We start from the raw sequence: 18090 nt of genomic DNA on the forward strand, positions 1-18090 counted from the left end.
TAACAAATTAAGAAAAAGTTGGTGTTGTCCCCTCAGAGCTGTATTCTTGGTAGTTGAATCTCTAGTTGAACTTGTCAGAAGATATTCTGGAGGAGGCTTTCTTGGGCAACACAGTAGCTACACTGGCAACTCTACACTCATGTGGTGCTGCCTCTGTATTTTTCAGTGTGTGTTCTTTGATTTCTTTTAAACCATGGACATATGAAATATTATGTCAAATTATAACAAATATTAGTAGGTCATTCCTAAATAATAACAGAATGGAAACGGTAATAGTTTACATTTACTTTTCTTTAATCATAGTATCTAAAGGTACCGTATTAGTCTGGGTCCAATAATGAGACTGAAACCACACTGTAGGTTAAACAGGTAAAGTTTAATATAATGAATGAGTAAACTCTGATCAGCCAGGCATGGCGGCATGCACCTGTAGTCTCAGCTACTCAAGAGGCTCAGGCAGGAGGATTGCTTGAGGCCAGGAGTATGACACTGTAGTGTGCTATAATCATAGCACCTGTGAATAGCCACTGGACTCCAGCCTGGAAAACATAGTGAGACCCCATCTCTGAAAAAACAACAAATCTGATTAAAGTATGTCTAGAAAATATAAGGAACCTATGGCTAAGGACAAATAAAGAAGATAAACTTGAAAGGGACCCCTTCCCCAAATCTGGGTTTCAGATCTGACGCGAGCAGGTATAGGTCAGCCTACTGGATAGCTACTGTGTAGAAGTTTGATGGCTTGCCCAGGCTGGATCTGGTGTGCAGTCAAGGGGAAGGCAGGAAGGAACCCACCAGAATGCAGGCAGGACATAGGTCATCAGCAAGCAGTGGCGTGAGTGCAGAGGGAATGGTGATGGGTACAGGTTGGCCAACGGCTCTACAGAGAGCGGTGGCTCGATGGGAACAGGTGAAGAATTGGGGGCGCAGGTGAGGAATTGGGCTGCTAGTGGAGTTAGGAGGGCTTTCGAGTTCCAGTTTTCATATCAAGTGAGGTGCTAGGTTATTGCTAGAACAGCCAATAGTTGCAGTGTTGCCAAGGAAGTGCATATCCTGGTAAAGTGCCAGAGGCAGAGCTCCACCCACTACCCTCAGGGGACTATTTGAAATCCCCTTCCTCCTGCAACGTCCTGCCAACATTGTCTATTAAAAATGCTTAATATATTGCTCATTACAAAGGTTAGATGCTTAGAGGAAATCTGTCCGTTGTCACAGAGCACATAGTGAAGGGTTAATTTGGAGCTGAGAAGCAGTAAGTTGGTAAGTGTCAGGTACTGATGCTCCCTAGACAATACCTTCTAATTTCTGCATTTCTGCATGGCTACTGTTCCTCCTACAAAACTATGTTTTGATGATATCTGAGTTCATCACTCTGCAAAAACTAAGTCATGTGGCTCTTTGGATTTGAAAATGAAATTGTCTAACCTGTCATTTATTTCACATGAAATATGACACCAAAAGCAGTATGTGAAAGAAAACTTTTCATTCGTTGATATCAGTTATTAACTAGAGCTGCCAAAATACCACCATTCTTACCTGTATATCAATTTCTGCTTATCAAAACACTGCTTACAATAAATTTGGTGACATCTGGCAAACTGCCTGTTGCGAGTGCTATTCATCAGCCTGCACTCTGGTCATGCATTTATTTCCAAAAACTCATAAAGCTCCTCACCAGGCCCAGTGGCTCACGCCTGTAACCCCAGGACTTTGGGAGGCCAAAGCAAGAAGATTGCTTGAGCCCAGGAGTTCAAAACCAGCCTGGGCAACATAGAGAGACCCTTGTCTCTACAAAATCAAATCTAAAAAAAATTGGCTAGGCATGGTGGTACATGCCTGTGATCACAGCTACTTGGGAGGCTGAGGCAGGAGGACTGCTTGAGCCCAGGAGGTGGAGGCTGCAGTGAGCCATGATTGTGCCAATGCACTCCAGCCTGGGCAACAGAGCGACACCCTGTCTCAGAAAGAAACTATCTTGACTTAGAAACATACCCATGCTTAAAATTTTCTAAACACACTGCAGAGCTTCTCAAACAGAGCACTTAATGTGTGCTCAATAAAGTATACAATCTTCACACAGGTGAAAGCCAGAGGATACAGCATCAGCCCTTCCTGCGCTTTGTGGCAGAGTCACATCAGTCACATAGACCTGCCTAGTGCTCCGCCCCGGAAATATTCTTCAACTCAACAAAGACCATAGATAAAGGATGTACTTTCTGAACTCCAAATCCGTACACAAGGGTGAGTAAACTTATGAAGACAAAAGAGCCTGAATGTTACCTGGTCCTGCTCTGGAAATCTCGGACACACGGTTAGCACCCATGAGAAACCCGAGAAAGACAAACCTCTAAATCCAGGGCCAGTTTGGTCTCACAAAGGCTGAGATCCCCAGATTTCCCTATGCCTGCCTACCCACCCCAGGAGAAACTGAATTGGCAGTGTGTGATTTCTACAAAACAGCTGCTAAGCCATCTAACTTCATCATCCTCATCCCTCCCAGCTCACCTTTTTTTTATTTTTATTATTTATTTTTTTAAAAAACGAAGATGGTGTTGCCCTCTGTTACCTACCCAGACTGGTCTTGAACTCCTGCCCTCAAATTATCTTCCCGCCTCGGCCTCCCAAGTCGCTAGGATTACAGGTCCGGCCTGTGTGTCTACAAAAGGTGGGCCCAGCCCTAGCCCACCTTTTCACACATACCCATTAGTTCTCGAATAGGTGAGAACCTCCGCTCAGGTGGCTACGGAGGGCGCGGGCGGCTTTCTTCCTTAATAACGTTTGCTCGCCCTGGACGGACCTTACGTTCTCTCTCTGTCCCCTACCCTGACAGCAGAGTCAGAACCGCCCGCGGGGTTCACTCCGGCAGCTCCCAGGCCCGCGCAGCGCGGCGGAAACCGTGGCTTGCCAGGTCCCGCCCCCAGCCCCCCGCCCCCCGCGCCCCGCCCCCCGCGCCCCGCCCCTGCGCGCCCCGCCCCCCGCGCCCCGCCCCTGCCCGCCCCGCCTCTGCACGCCCCTCGCCCCGCCTCTGCACGCCCCTCCCCCCGTGCCCCGCCTCTGCGCGCCCCGCCCCGCCCCGCGCTGGCAGAGCGGACCCAGGCCCTTGGCCGCCCCGCGTCATGGCCGCGCCCGCCCCGGTCACGCGGCAGGTTAGCGGCGGCACCGCCCCGGTCCCGGCCCCGAGCGGCCCCGACCGTGGGCAGCCCCTGGCGGCCGCCGTGGCCGAGCTGCCGGTGCTGGACGCCCGCGGGCAGCGGGTACCTTTCGGCGCGCTGTTCCGGGAGCGCCGCGCCGTGGTGGTGTTCGTGCGGGTGAGCGGGTGGCGCGGCTGGGAGGGAGGCGCGGCCCGGGATCCCGGGCAGGCTGCGGGATGCGAGCTGCTCCTCCTGCTTCTTAGGACGGAAACGGGAAGGCAGCCTCCCCAGTCGCGGCCGCTTCCCAACTAGGGCGGGGCACGACGAGGGCGAGCCCGCTTCCCACGCGCCGGGCGTCCGGGCAGCCTGTCCCGGCCCCGCGGGCGCCGCCTTTAGTCGCGTCACGCACAGCGAAGTACCGGGCTCTTTCGGGGCGCGCGGGTGCTGCGTTCCTAACTTGCCCTTTCTGCCCAATTGGCTTTCAGCATTTCCTGTGTTACATCTGCAAGGAATACGTAGAGGATCTGGCCAAAATCCCCAAGAGTTTCTTACAAGTGAGTTTCTGAGCGTGGGCGGCCCAGTGCAGGCTTCTGCAGACCTTGCGAGCTGGGCGGGGGAGGACGCGGCTCCAGCACGCACTTGCAACCCGTATTGCCCCTCCCCGCACCTCTCTCCATCCTCGCCCCTCCAAAGGAAGAGAGACGTCAGAGATCTATTTCTGTCGTAACTCACTGGGTGCTGCCTGGTGGTGAACGTACTAACAATTGTGGTGTTGCCTGGTAACCTAGCGCCCGTTCTCAAATGTTGACTGATAATGCCCTAAAACAAATGCTGGAAATGGTTGATATTTTCTTCCCTTTAATTTTGTTGCACTCCAAATAGCTGCTTATTATGGGAAAATACTAATATATCGTAAAGGTGCAAATGTTTATGTTAATAGGCTGCAAGTTCCATGTTCCCTAGCATAGCCACATACTTGTTTTTCTTCAGGCACAGATAAGTTCGTGCCCAAGTGAGCTTTTTGAGGGAAGGCATTGGGCAGCCTTTGTAAAACAGATGTTTTTTCAGCAGGCCTTATCAATTAGGATGTGAAAAAACTGATTAAATAACTGTGCCTAGTTTTAAAAGTATGTCTTTGGGGAGAATATAGAGAATTATTGACTATATCATTTCGAAAACAATGTTTTGACTGTTCGTCTGCGTATCCTTTTATTCTCTTTTTAAAAATTGACATATATAATTGTATATGTTTATGGGATGCAGTGTAATATTTTGATAGGCATTTACTTTTGTGGAATGATTAAATTGAGATAATATACCCATCATGTCAGATAGTGATTTTAGTTATTTTTTTTGTGATGACAACGTGTAAAAACTAGTCTTTAAGCAATTTTGAAGTATACATTATTAACTAGTCACCATGCTGTGCAGCAGATCTCTAAAAGTTATTCCTCTTGTTTAACTGAAACTTGGTACCCTTGGATCATCTCCCTTCTCCTCATCCGTGAGTAACCAGTCTCTGGTAACCATCATTCCACTCTACTTTTTTCGTTTCCATAGCTAAGTGAGATCATGCGGTATTTTTCTTCCTGTGCCTGGGTTATTTCACTTACATGATGTCCTCCAGGTGCATCCACTGTTGTCACAAATAACAGAAAAATGTCTTTTTTATGACTAAATAATATTACATTGTGATACCGCATTTTCTTTTTCTTCTTTTTTTTTTTTTTTTTTTTGAGACGGAGTTTTCACTCTTGTCACCCAGGCTGGAGTGCAATGGCGCGATCTCGGCTCACTGCAACCTCCGCCTCCCGGGTTCAAGCAGTTCTCCTGCCTCAGCCTCCCGAGTAACTGGGATTACAGGCATGCACCTCCATGCCCCGCTAATTTTGTATTTTTAGTAGAGATGGGGTTTCTCCATGTCAGTCAAACTGGTCTCGAACTCCTGACCCATCCACCCGCCTGGGCCTTCCAAAGTGCTCGGATTACAGGCGTGAGTCACTGCGCCCAGCCTGTACCGCATTTTCTTTATATTTATCCATTGTTGAACACTGAGGTTGCTTCTGTATCTTGGCTATTGTGAATCATGCTGTAATAAAACATGGGAGTGGAGATACCTCTTCAACATACTGATTTCATTTCCTTTGGATAAATGCCCAGTAGTGGGATTGCTGAATCATATTATAGTTTATTTTTGATTTTTTAGTAACTTCCAGACTGTTTTCCATAATGGCTGTACTAATTTACATTCCTAACAACAGCGTACAAAAGTTCCTTTTTCTCCACATCCTCACCAAACACTTATCTTGCATCTTATTGATAGCCGTTTAACAAGTGTGAGGTTATATCTCATTGTACTTTGAATTTGTATTTCCCTGATGAGTAGTGATTTTGAGCATCTTTTCATATATCTCTTGGCCATTTGTATGTCTTTTGAGAGCTATTCATATCCTTTGTCCTTTTTTTTTCTTTTTTTTTGAGGCGGAGTCTCACTCAGCCCCCCAGGCTGGAGAGCAGTGGCCCAATCTTGGCTTGCTGCAGCCTTCGCCTCCTAGGGTCAAGTGATTCTCCTGCCTCAGCCTCTAGAGTAGCTGGGATTACAGGCACGTGCCACCACACCCAGCTAATTTTTGTATTTTTAGTAGAGACAGGGTTTCACCATGTTGGTCAGGCTGGTCTCGATCTCCTGACTTCAGGTGATCCACCTGCCTTGACCTCCCAAAGTGCTGGGATTACAGGCGTGAGCCACCATGCTCAGCCCTTTGTCCATTTTTTAATCAGGCTATGTTGTTTTCTTGCAAAGTTGTTTGAGTTTCTTTTACACTTTGGAAATTTGCCCCTTATCAGATGTGTAGTTTGCAGATATTTTCTCTCAATCTGTGAGTTGTCTCTTCTCTGTTGACTATTTCCTTGGCTGTGCAGAAGCTTTTTAGTTTGATATAGTCCCATTTGTCAATTTTTGCTTTGTTTTCTGTATTTTTGAGGTCATATTCTAGAAATGATTGTTTATACCCATGTCATGTGGCAGTTTTGTAGTTTTCTTCTAGTAGTTTTATAGTTTTAGGTCTTACATGTAAGTCTTGAAATTCCTACTTAGCAAAAGAAACATCTGAATTAATATTTTACCATACATATCTTTGCATTAACTCACACAATTTTGCTGTTTATTCCATTCCTCTAGAAGCCTATAGGTGGCATTAGAATGAAACAGAAGAGTTGGGTTAAGGGATGTTGTATAAAACGTGCATAATTTCTAATGATATATAATGTCATTTTTTTCCTCCCAAGGAAGCAAATGTCACCCTTATAGTGATTGGACAGTCATCCTACCATCATATTGAGGTAAATATCTAGTACATTGGGAGACTAAAGAATAAAATCTTTTTCCGACATAAAAATTACATTATTTAAACCACTAAATGTAGGCTAAATTGGCTGAAGTTAGAGTATCGTTACTTTTCTCTCATTTGTTCTTATAAAAATTCCAACCATTCTCTTTTCAGCCTTTTTGCAGACTGACTGGATATTCTCATGAAATCTATGTCGATCCTGAGAGAGAAATTTATAAAAGATTGGGAATGAAAAGAGGTGAAGAAATTGCCTCCTCAGGTAAGACATAACATGTCTCAAATAGAAAACACTGGTGGTGTATTTTCATATTTGTGTATATATGCATAGGGAAACATGGTCAATTCATAAATCAGGCCTTTTTTTTTTTTTTTTTTTTTTAAAGATGGAGTCTCTCTCTGTTGCCCGGGTTGGAGTGCAGTGGCGCAATCTCGGCTCACTGCAACCTCCACCTCCCGGGTTCAAATGATTCTCCTGCCTCGGCCTCCTGAGTAGCTGGGATTACAGGCGCCTGCCAGTATGCCTGGCTAATTTTTTGTATTTTTAGTAGAGACAGGGTTTCACCATATTTGCCAGGCTGGTCTCGATCTCCTGACCTGCCTCGGCCTCCCAAAGTGCTGGGATTACAGGCGTGAGCCACTAAGCCCGGCCTTGGGCCGCTTTTTATTATTCTAACAAGTGGTCCAGATACACCAGGCTCCAGAAGATTCATTTTCTGGGTGTAATGACATGGAAGGCTGTTAGCAAAGCACTGTTCAATGGAAATAAGCTGCAGAAGTGTTTTCAATGTGGTTCCATTTTTGTGAAAACAGAAATGATTTTCATAAAGATCGTGCGCGTGTACACTTCATTATATGCTCTATTATTGCATTTAAGGGGACCAGAGAGTATAGTTAGTTGAAGAGTTTCATGTTTATTCATCCTTACATTATCTGTGTTCTCTGCCCTTGCCACAGTTCCTTGTAATTAATAGAGCTTAGAAAACTTGAGTTGCACTGGTTATGTGTGTTTCTGAAATGCCAGATAAGAGAACTTGGGTTGCACTTGTTATGTGTGTTTCTGAAATGCCAGATAAGAGAACTCAACTCAAACAGAAATCAATCATTTTGAATAAATATTATTGACGTCTTGTCTGATACCCACTGTGTTGGATGCTCCCAGGAGGACAGTGGTAAAATACATAGCATGCAGACTCATCATCTACTCTGGGAGAGAGACACAAACAGCTAATCACAATGCCATCTAAGGGCCAGTGATGGAGGGAGGCATTCCTGACTTGAAATACCTTTGTCAGCAATTTAAGTGGAGAAGGATCTGGGCGGGCTTCTCAGAGGAGATGGTCTCAGCTCACTGTAAAAGGAGTTAGCTGGGTGAAGTGAGGGTGGGGAAGGGCACTCTAGACAGAAAGTAGCATGTGCAAAAGCACAAAGGCATGAGAAAATGTGACTCCTTCAGAAAAATACAGGTCCCTCCCTCTGGCCAGAGTGTAAGACCCAGCTAGGGGAATTGGTGTGAGCCAAGGGATAAGTTATAGCCAGTTTATGTTGAACCTGGGGTAATGTGCCAAGGAGTTTGGATTTATTCTGAAGCAGCTGGGGAATTATACAAGTGTTTGAAGCAGAGAAGTGAGACAGTCATATAACCCATGTGGAGCAGGGATTAGTGCTGGCCAAACCAGAGCCAGTGATATTCGTGACAGGGTTGTAGGGTAGATATAAGCTAGAAAGAAATGGCAAGGCCTCAAGAGGGGATAGAGAGGAGGAGATGGGTCTGGGAGCTGTTTGTGAGGCAGAGGTGCATGATACCTTTATTGATGTTTTTTGTTTGTTTTTTTTTGTTGTTTTTTTGTTTTATGAGACAGAGTTTCACTCTTATTGCCCAGGCTGGAGTGCAATGGTATGATCTCGGCTCACTGCAACGTCTGCCTCCCGGGTTCAAGCGATTCTCCTGCGCCAGCCTCCTGAGTACCTGGGATTACAGGCATGCGCCACCATGCCCTACTAATTTTGTATTTTTAGTAGAGATGGGGTTTCTCCATGTTGGTCAGGGTGGTCTCAAACTCCCGACCTCAGGTGATCCACCCCCCTCGGCCTCCCAAAGTGCTGGGGTTACAGGCATGAACCACCACACCCGGCTCATTTATTGATGTGTTTAAAGAAAAAGACCTAAACTTGATCAGAACTCATGATGATCCAGCATAAACACAGAGTCTGCTTGTTTCTCTCTCTTTAGTGTAGGAAATCAGCAGTACAGATTGTGAACCTTGCTTTTTGGTACACAGTTTTTATGTGCTGTAATAGAGTCTCAGCATGTGGAAGGTCTGTTTAATTATTTAGCACTTTAGGGCTGGGCGCAGTGGCTCACGCCTGTAATCCCAGGACTTTGGGAGGCCAAGGCGGGCGGATCACCTGAGGTCGGGAGTTCGTGACCAGCCTGACCAACATGGAGAAACCCCATCTCTACTAAAAATACAAAATTAGCCAGGTGTGGTGGTACACATTTGTAATCCCAGCTACTTGGGAGACTAAGGCAGGAGAATTGCTTGACCCTGGAAGGCAGAGGTTGCGGTGAGCAGAGATTGTGCCATTGCACTCCAGCCTGGGCAACAAGAGTGAGACTCTGTCTCAAAAAAAAAATTTAGGCCGGGCGCGGTGGCTCAAGCCTGTAATCCCAGCACTTTGGGAGGCTGAGACGGGCGGATCACGAGATCAGGAGATCGAGACCATCCTGGCTAACACGGTGAAACCCCGTCTCCACTAAAAATACAAAAAACTAGCCGGGCGAGGTGGCGGGCGCCTGTAGTCCCAGCTACTCGGGAGACTGAGGCAGGAGAATGGCGTAAACCTGGGAGGCGGAGCTTGCAGTGAGCTGAGATCCGGCCACTGTACTCCAACCTGGGCGGCAGAGCGAGACTCCGCCTCAAAAAAAAAAAAAAAAAAAAAATTTAGCACTTTAGATATAAACTGTGAGTTTCACTTTAGTAGCACCTCACTATTCATTGGCACAGTAAAGATATGGAATTGCAAAGTAAATAGATGAATACTAAGTTGAATATATGCTTGTAATTATAAGAGAGAGTGTATTCAAATCTTCACTACTTCGACCTGTGTTAAAGGACTGCATTGCCAAACAAAATATTAGGTTCTCATAAAATGATTTTTTTAAAGTTTCTCCCTAAAAAAACATAAAGCATAAATCTCAAAGTCAGTCTCAGAATAGTCTTACTTGAAAAACTAAGGTACTAAAAATACACAATTATAATTTAAAACTAATGGTACCTATTTTATAAAGACGAAGAATAAGAAAATGAAGCCATTACATACAAGGAGTACTGGGTTTATAGAAGACTGAAAAACGAAGTTTGACACATAAGAATTAAATTCAAACTGGCAAAACTAGATTGTGCTCGACAACAAAGATTACTTAGTTCTAAGCTATGGAATCTCAAGTTGAATTTCTAAAATTTCTGAAATATTAACTGACCCCTTCTTTGAACATAAGAAGAGAGTTTGGGCCGGGCGCGGTGGCTCACACCTGCATTCCCAGCACTTTGGGAGGCCGAGGTGGGAGGACTTCTTGAGTGTAGGAGTTCAAGACCAGCCTGGGCAACATGGTAAAACCCTGTCTCTACAAAAAAATACAAAAATTAGCTGGGCGTGGTGCGTGCCTGTACTCCCTTCTGTGTGGGTGGTGCGTGCCTGTACTCCCTTCTGTGTGGGTGGTGCGTGCCTCTACTCCCTGCTATGTGGGAGGCTGAGGCGGGAGAATTGATTGCAGTCTGGGAGGTTGAGGCTGCAGTGAGCCGTGATTGTGCCACTGCACTCCAGTCTGGGTAACGATTGAGGCCCTGTCTCAAACAATTTTTTTGAAGTTTAAAAAATAAGGAGAGAGTTTGGATTTCTGAACATTTATTTCACATATAGAATCCTATAAGATAGTAAAATTCAAGGCCAGGCACAGTGGCTCACACTTGTAATCCCAGCACTTTGGGAGGCAGAGGTGGGAGGATCTCCTGAGGCCAGGAATTTGAGACCAGCCTGGTCAACAAAGTGAGACCCCCATCTCTACAAAAAAAAATTTAAAAATTAGCCAGGATTGGTGGCATGAACCAGTCAGTGGTCACAGCTACTTAGGAAGCCGAAGGGGGAGGATCACCTGAGCCCAGGAGTTGGAGGCTGCAGTGAGCTATGATGGTGCCACTGCACTCCAGACTGAGCAACAGAGCATGACCCTGTCTCTTAAAAAACAAAGTAAAACTTAATCTTTTACTCAAGTCTCTATGCTAGTGAGCCTGTATTTGTTTCTTGGTAAGATAAATGCTCATTATAATGTAAACATGAAAGAAATCAAAGAGTTGAAGAGATGAAGGGAAATAATAGATATTTGGAAATCTTAGGAAATGAGGCAGGCCAAAGACTGCATAGTCATTAAAATAAAAAGCTAAAAGACAGACATAAAGGCAGGGATAGGAGAAAAATTAATTACAAGGAGAGTAAAGAGACTGAGTTTCTTTGCTCAGACGAAGTGGAAATTAAGTATCAGCCACTGTGAGAACAGAAATAGAAAACTGACAGCCAAGGAGAAGTGAAGAGGTAGCTGCAGTGGCTGTTGTCACAGCTAAACCTCCATGTCTCAGTAGCATGACATGGTAGGAGGTTATTTCTTTTTATCTTAAATTTCAAGAACGGGTTTTCTATTTGGATGCTTTTCCTCTTGAGCAGCAGTTCCAGGATCCAGGCACCTTCCATCTTGTGCTTTGCCATATTCAACCCAAGCCTTCCAAGAATGTAGAAGGAACATGAGAATCACTTGTGGGAGGAGCTTGGTCTGGAAGCAGCACAGATCATTTCACTCATTGTTTGTAACGTAGTCACATACCTTGCCTAACTGCAACCAAGACCGGAAAATATACTTTAGCTGTGAGCCCAGAAAGAGGAAACATGTTTTGACCAACACGTAACAGTCTGTGTCACAATGTCTCTTGAAAAGGATTGTAGCTGCCTATTAATAAGTGAGAGACTAAAGAGAGTATAAACGGGGAATTAAAATGGAAAGCACTGCTAATTTGAGAAGTCTATAGTTGACATTTTTCTTTGGCGGAAAATGATGTGAGTCTGTCATCACGTTTTCCTTTAAAGCAGTAGTTCTTACCTGGGACATTTACTCCTCTCTCCCCTGGGAGACATCTGGCATTGTCTGAAGACGTTTTTGGTCTTTTTTTTTTTTTTTTTTTTGAGACGGAGTCTCGCTTTGTCGCCCAGGCTGGAGTGCAGTGGCACCATCTCAGCTCACTGCAAGCTCCACCTCCTGGGTTCACGCCATTCTCCTGCCTCAGCCTCCAAGTAGCTGGGACTACAGGCGCCCGCCACCATGCCTGGCTAATTTTTTATATTTTTAGTAGAGACGGGGTTTCACCGTGTTAGCCAAGATGGTCTCGATCTCCTGACCTCGTGATCCGCCCGCCTTGGCCTCCCAAAGTGCTGGGATTACAGGCGTGAGCCACCGCGCCCGGCCGTTTTTGGTTTTTACAACTTGGTAAACGGTGCCACTGGTATTTAGTGGGTATAGAAGGCAAGGATGTTGCAAAACACCCTGTGTCGCACAGGACAAAGAATGATCTGAGCCAAAATGTTGATAGTAAAAGGTTGAGAAACCATTCTTTGAAGGAAGAAAGATAATGTTTTCTAGAAATACATTATCTTCTTAATATCAAATTGAATATAAAATGACGTCTAAAGACGGTTTTCAACATTTCAGGACAGAGCCCGCACGTAAAATCAAATCTACTCTCAGGAAGCCTTCAGAGCCTGTGGCGGGCAGTGACTGGCCCGCTCTTTGATTTTCAAGGAGACCCAGCTCAGCAAGGTGGAATCCTCATTTTAGGTCCAGGTAAGCGTTCAAAGCCCAGGGTCAGCAGTGGACGTCTTGTTCCTTTTACAAGTTCAGAGGCCGCCATTTTCTTTTCTTTTTTTTTTTTTTTTTTTTTTTTTTGAGACGGAGTCTTGCTCTGTCACCAGGCTGAAGTGCAGTGGCGCGATCTGAGCTCACTGCAAGCTCCGCCTCCCAGGTTCACGCCATTCTCCTGCCTCATCCTCCCGAGTAGCTGGGATTACAGGCGCCGCCACCACGCCCAGCTAATTTTTTGTATTTTTAGTAGAGATGGGGTTTCACCATGTTAGCCAGGATGGTCTCGATCTCCTGACCTTGTGATTTGCCCACCTCTGCCTCCCAAAGTGCTGGGATTACAGGCGTGAGCCACCGTGCCCAGCCCAGAGGCCACCATTTTCTTCATAAAGCAGACACCCTGTACAAATGGACATCTTGGTATTACAATCAGGATGCTGTGCTTTTGTAGAGGGGCCTCTTCTGTTTTCAAAGGCTTCCGTGTATTTTGATATTTATGCATTTGATGAGCGTGTCCATCATCCTGTGCCTGGATGATTCCCCACAGTCACCTGTGGGTTGGTGATCTGTATATGGCCTTGACACTCCCCTATTTAGGAATGTTCAGTGGAGATGACCATTTCCGAATAGGGGAAAATCGTCACACGCTTTTTTTGTCAAGAAAAGAATCCATGTAGTTATTTATACCTAACAAAACGAGGAGACTTACTCAGTGTCAGCAAGTAAGTCAGTGCTAGGGACAGCTCATCCCATTGAGGCCGGGCACGGTGGCTCACACCTGTAATCCCAGCACTTTGGGAGGCCGAGGTGGGTGGATCACTTGAGGCCAGGAGTTCGAGACCAGCCTGGCTAACTTGGTGAAACCCCATCTCTACTAAAACTACAAAAAATTACCGGGCATGGTGGTACATGCTTGTCATCCCAGCTACTTGAGAGGCTAAAGCAGGAGAATCACTTGAACCTGGGAGGCGGAGGTTGCAGTGAGCCGAGATTGTACCACTGCACTCCAGCCTGGGTGACAAGAAGGAAACTCCCTCTCAAAAAAAAAAAAAAAAAAGAATGGGATTGAGGTCCAACTATAAGCCACACACTGTTAACAACTTTATTGATGGGTGTGGACCACCTGAGATTGCTTTGGCTTGTCTCTGCTAAGTGTTTGAACAGATGTATTTGAACAGATGTAAGGATTGTGGACATCTAAGTGTATTGTAACTGATTACATCTCTACTGTGTTCCAGCATTGCAGCAAGGAACAAACACCCATATCAGACAGGGTCCAAAAGCCTAAATCACTATATTGTAAGATCATCTTTTTGCTTTTTCTTCCTCTTTAAAACTGTCCATCTTAATGAGCATAGCTTATTAAGAGTTATAAAAGTAATATTTATTTTCATAAATACGTTTTTTTTTTTGAGATGGAGCCTCGCTCTGTCACCAGGCTGGAGTGCAGTGGTGCGATCTCGGTTCACTACAAACCGGTGCCTCCCAGGTTCGAGCGATTTTCCTGCCTCAGCCTTCCGAGTAGGTGGGACTACAGGCGCCCACCACCACACCCAGCTAATTTTTGTATTTTTAGTAGAGGCGAGGTTTCACCAGGTTGGCCAGAATAGTCTCAATTACTTGACCTCGTGATCTGCCCACCTCTGCCTCCCAAAGTGCTGGGATTACAGGTGTGAGCCACCACGCCTAGCCAATACCATATTTTTTAGAAGGAGGGTTTTGACTGAGTAATACGACTTTTGGACTTTTTGCAGCTGGAACGTTATAGCCAAAATCTCCTTTTCCCTCCCTCTCGTGAGTTTATAACGTTAGATTAGTTATAAAAAGAAGCCCTGATTAATGAGAATGAATCCTATGCATTAGCCCAGAATGACATTAGCCAAATTTCTGAACAACTTATTTCTATCCTCAGACCCAAAGGGGATGTTTTTGGGCCCCTTATCTCCATGTCTCTGAATCATTTGTCCACATCTTCTGTTGTGTAAGAATAAAGAGTACCTGGGCCGGGCACGGTGGCTCACGCCTGTAATCCTAACACTTTGGGAGCCAGAAGCGGGCAGATCACGAAGTCAGGAGATTGAGACAATCCTGACTAACATGGTGAAACCCCATCTCTACTAAAAATACAAAAAATTAGCCAGGAGTGGTGGCGTGCACCTGTAGTCCCAGCTACTCGCGAGGCTGAGGCAGGAGAATCACTTGAACCTGGGAGGTGGAGGTTGCAGTGAGCCAAAATCATGCCACTGCACTCCAGCCTGGGCGAGAGACCGAGACACCATCTCAAAAAATAAATAAGTAAAAAATAAAGAGCACATGGAGAGCATCATTTGTGTGCCAACTTGGGACCATACAGTTCATCCCTCAGCATCCATGGGGGACTGGTTCCTGGACCTGCAGTGGATCCCAGAATCTGAGATGCTCAAGTGTCTTATATAAAATGCTGCAGTATTTGGATCTAGCCTATGCATGTCCTCCCCTGCACTTTAAATCATCTCTGGCTTACTTTTTTTTTTTTTTTTTTTGAGACGGAGTCTCGCTCTGTCCCCCAGGCTGGAGTGCAGTGGCCAGATCTCAGCTCACTGCAAGCTCCGCCTCCCAGGTTTACGCCATTCTCCTGCCTCAGCCTCCCGAGTAGCTGGGACTACAGGCGCCCGCCACCTCACTCGGCTAGTTTTTTGTATTTTTTAGTAGAGACAGGGTTTCACCGGGTTAGCCAGGATGGTCTCGATCTCCTGACCTCGTGATCCGCCCGTCTCGGCCTCCCAAAGTGCTGGGATTACAGGCTTGAGCCACCGTGCCTGGCCTTCTAGTTTACTTATAATACCAAACGCAATGTAAATAGTTGTTGTACTGTACTATTTAGGGAATAATGACCAGGAAAAAAATGTCTGTACATATTCAGCACATATGCAGCTATCCTTTCCTTCCTGAATATTTTCAATCCGTGGTTTGTTGAATGAGGATGCAGAACCCATGAATGCAGAAGGCCAGCTGTGCTTAGAAAACATGCCTCATGGCCCAGCGCAATGGCTCACACCTGTAATCCCAGCACTTTGGGAGGCTGAGGTGGGTGGATCACAAGGTCAAGAGATCAAAACCATCCTGGCCAACCTGGTGAAACCTCATCTCTACTAAAAATACAAAAATTAGCTGGGTATGGTGGTGCATGCCTGTAGTCCCAGCTACTCAGGAGGCTGAGGCAAGAGAATCACTTGAACCTAGGAGGCGGAGGCTGCAGTGAGCCAAGATCACGCCACTGCACTCCAGCCTGGGCGACAGAGCTAGACTCCATCTCAAAAAAAAAGAGAAAACATGCCTCATATGATACTTACATGTAATGGTTTAAGTTAAAATTCTTGTCTTGAGTTCAAGAATCAAACTAGATTTTGATTTTAAATGATTGATTTTAAATTGATGATTGTAAATTATAAAATCTGTATGTGAACAGATGTAAGGATTGTGGACATCTAAGTGTGTTGTAACTGACTGTCTTTTCAGGCCTTATTTTGGAGCCTCTTTTGGGCTATGGTTATAATACAGATAGCCTGTTAAATCAGTATTTGGGAGTGGATTTTTTGAAGTGAGTGATTTATTCCCTTATTATATTTATTCTGTTATTAGATTTAAGAAACAGATGTGATTTTCCAGCTTGATATCTATGGGAGTTCTGTATTCTGCCCGTCCAACAGGACATTTTATTTAATTATATTTAATAAAACCTAACAGAAGGTTATAATTTAAAAATCTTTCCCCTTGGATCTTATAAAACATCAAGTATCGCTCTTATTTAACCATAATCCTTGTCATACTTTATTACCATGATTAAAAATTATTATGGCATTATATAGAGAATATAATGCATGCCAGGTAATTAATTTTTCCCTTTGGACTAATTAAAGGTTGAAAAGCTTCCTTGATTTTAGTAAGCAGTAAATCTGATGAATAATACTTACTATGCCTCAGCCTTTTATTCTTACTCTCTTCTAGGTAACAACATCCATTTTATACACCGAGATAGGAATAGGTTGGATCACAAACCTATCAACTCTGTTTTACAGCTTGTAGGAGTTCAGCATGTGAACTTTACAAACAGACCTTCAGTTATCCATGTGTGACTTAAAATGCAATCAGTCACTTTCAGCTGGACCTTCTGGAATGTGACCTTCAACATCCTCGTGCAGTGTCTAACCTGCTGTCCCTTCCCAGCCTTTGAGGAGTTAGGGAAGCATAAAGGGGGCTTGAACCAGTTGAATTGCATGCTGGGAGGCATCAGTTGTCAAAAATGTGATATATACTTCCATTTTATAACTTTTAACATTTTACACAAAATAACAAAAATGAATATACAAAATATAACTTTAAACCTATAAAACCTATAAAATCATAAATATTTAAATTATTTTACATTATGGTATATTCAGTCAATGAAAGATTTTTTTGGCAATGTAAATTCTGATGAATATATAAAGGGACGGGAGAGCAGCAGAAGACCATTGTATTCAGTGAAGAAGACAAGATATCAAATTCTGTCAACAATGTAACTTCATTTTTATATGTATATATTTGTATTTTTGTATGCTTAGGAAAAAGACAATAAACACTGAAATGTTGCCAGTAGGTATCTCTGTGTTAAGATTACAGTGTTGGCCGGGCGGGCGCGGTGGCTCAAGCCTGTAATCCCAGCACTTTGGGAGGCCGAGACCGGCGGATCACGAGGTCAGGAGATCGAGACCATCCTGGCTAACATGGTGAAACCCCGTCTCTACTTTAAAAATACAAAAAACTAGCCAGGCGAGGTGGCGGGCGCCTATAGTCCCAGCTACTCGGGAGGCTGAGGCAGGAGAATGGCTTGAACCCGGGAGGCGGAGCTTGCAGTGAGCTGAGATCCGGCCACTGCACTCCAGCCTGGGCTACAGGGCGAGACTCCGTCTCAAAAAAAAAAAAAAAAAAAGATTACAGTGTTATTATTTTCTTTTCTGTACGTTTCTGTATTTCCCAACTGTTACATAATGAGCATGATTAATATCGTAGGGCCAGGAAAAGGTCTTTAAACATTGTACAACAGTTTTATGCCTACATAACAACCTTCACAAAAGTGCAAATGATGTAAGCTGCAGTCCACTTTTCCATCCTAACTGCTTTACTCAGAGGAGGTGTGGCAATCCAAACATCTGATATATAGCCAGTGTCCACAGCACCTTCTCAAACTACATACTTGCTATCCATTTCACTAGGATTTTGGGGGGTTGGGGGAGCTATGAGAAAAAATTTTTTAGATATTTAAGATATGTATTTAAAATATGGTCGGTATGCTTTTTGAAAGGGAACTATAAGGCTTTTTGTTTGTTTGTTTTTGTTTTTGAGATGGGAGTTTCACTCTTGTTGCCCAGGCTGGAGTGCAATGGCACAATCTTGGCTCACTGCAACCTCTGCCTCCTGGGTTCAAGCGATTCTCCTGCCTCAGCCTCCCGAGTAGCTGGGATTACAGGCATGCGCCACCACGCCTGGCTAATTCTGTATTTTTAGTAGAGATGGGGTTTCTCCATGTTGATCAGGCTGGTCTCGAACTCCCGACCTCAGGTGATCTGCCTGCCTCAGCCTCCCAGAGTGCTGGGAATACAGGTATGAGCCACCACACCTGGCCTATTTTTCTGGAATCTTAATATGTTTAGTTGGGAAGTGTCCCAGAAATCCTGATGAAAAGTAT

General features: G+C 44.8%; 1 protein-coding gene and 1 long non-coding RNA gene across 5 annotated transcripts; one reads left to right on the plus strand and one right to left on the minus strand.

Moving 5' to 3' along the window:
• Positions 1-355: 355 nt before the first annotated feature.
• Positions 356-2896, minus strand: LOC123569070 (uncharacterized). Its single transcript, XR_006692586.3, has 2 exons — positions 2701-2896; positions 356-565 (listed from the first exon to the last, which is right to left on the minus strand). It is a non-coding gene; the product is annotated as an uncharacterized lncRNA (long non-coding RNA).
• Positions 2897-3080: 184 nt separating this feature from the next.
• Positions 3081-17000, plus strand: PRXL2C (peroxiredoxin like 2C). Of its 4 annotated transcripts, XM_015436630.4 has the most exons (7): positions 3081-3308; positions 3617-3685; positions 6420-6473; positions 6635-6740; positions 12237-12368; positions 15882-15963; positions 16371-16721. In XM_015436630.4, the coding sequence occupies exons 1-7, from the start codon at positions 3117-3119 to the stop codon at positions 16372-16374; spliced, it is 639 nt and encodes a 212-aa protein (XP_015292116.1). In that variant the 5' UTR covers positions 3081-3116; the 3' UTR covers positions 16375-16721. The 4 variants fall into 4 exon arrangements, with proteins under 4 accessions (XP_015292116.1, XP_005582393.1, XP_073874067.1 ...); XM_005582336.4 differs by lacking the exon at positions 15882-15963 and having other exon boundaries at positions 16371-17000; XM_074017966.1 differs by lacking the exon at positions 15882-15963 and having other exon boundaries at positions 3081-3146; positions 16371-17000.
• The last annotated feature ends 1090 nt before the right edge of the window (positions 17001-18090 follow it).

This window comes from Macaca fascicularis, chromosome 15 (genome assembly GCF_037993035.2).
Source record: "Macaca fascicularis isolate 582-1 chromosome 15, T2T-MFA8v1.1".
NCBI lineage: Eukaryota > Metazoa > Chordata > Mammalia > Primates > Cercopithecidae > Macaca > Macaca fascicularis.

Excerpts from the sequence above, each read along its gene's own strand:
- PRXL2C (XM_005582336.4), top strand. The coding sequence starts at position 3,117 with ATGGCCGCGCCCGCCCCGGTCACGCGGCAGGTTAGCGGCGGCACCGCC. Across the intron at positions 3,309-3,616 it reads CCGTGGTGGTGTTCGTGCGG|CATTTCCTGTGTTACATCTG; the intron begins GTGAGCGGGTGG and ends ATTGGCTTTCAG. Across the intron at positions 3,686-6,419 it reads TCCCCAAGAGTTTCTTACAA|GAAGCAAATGTCACCCTTAT; the intron begins GTGAGTTTCTGA and ends TTTCCTCCCAAG.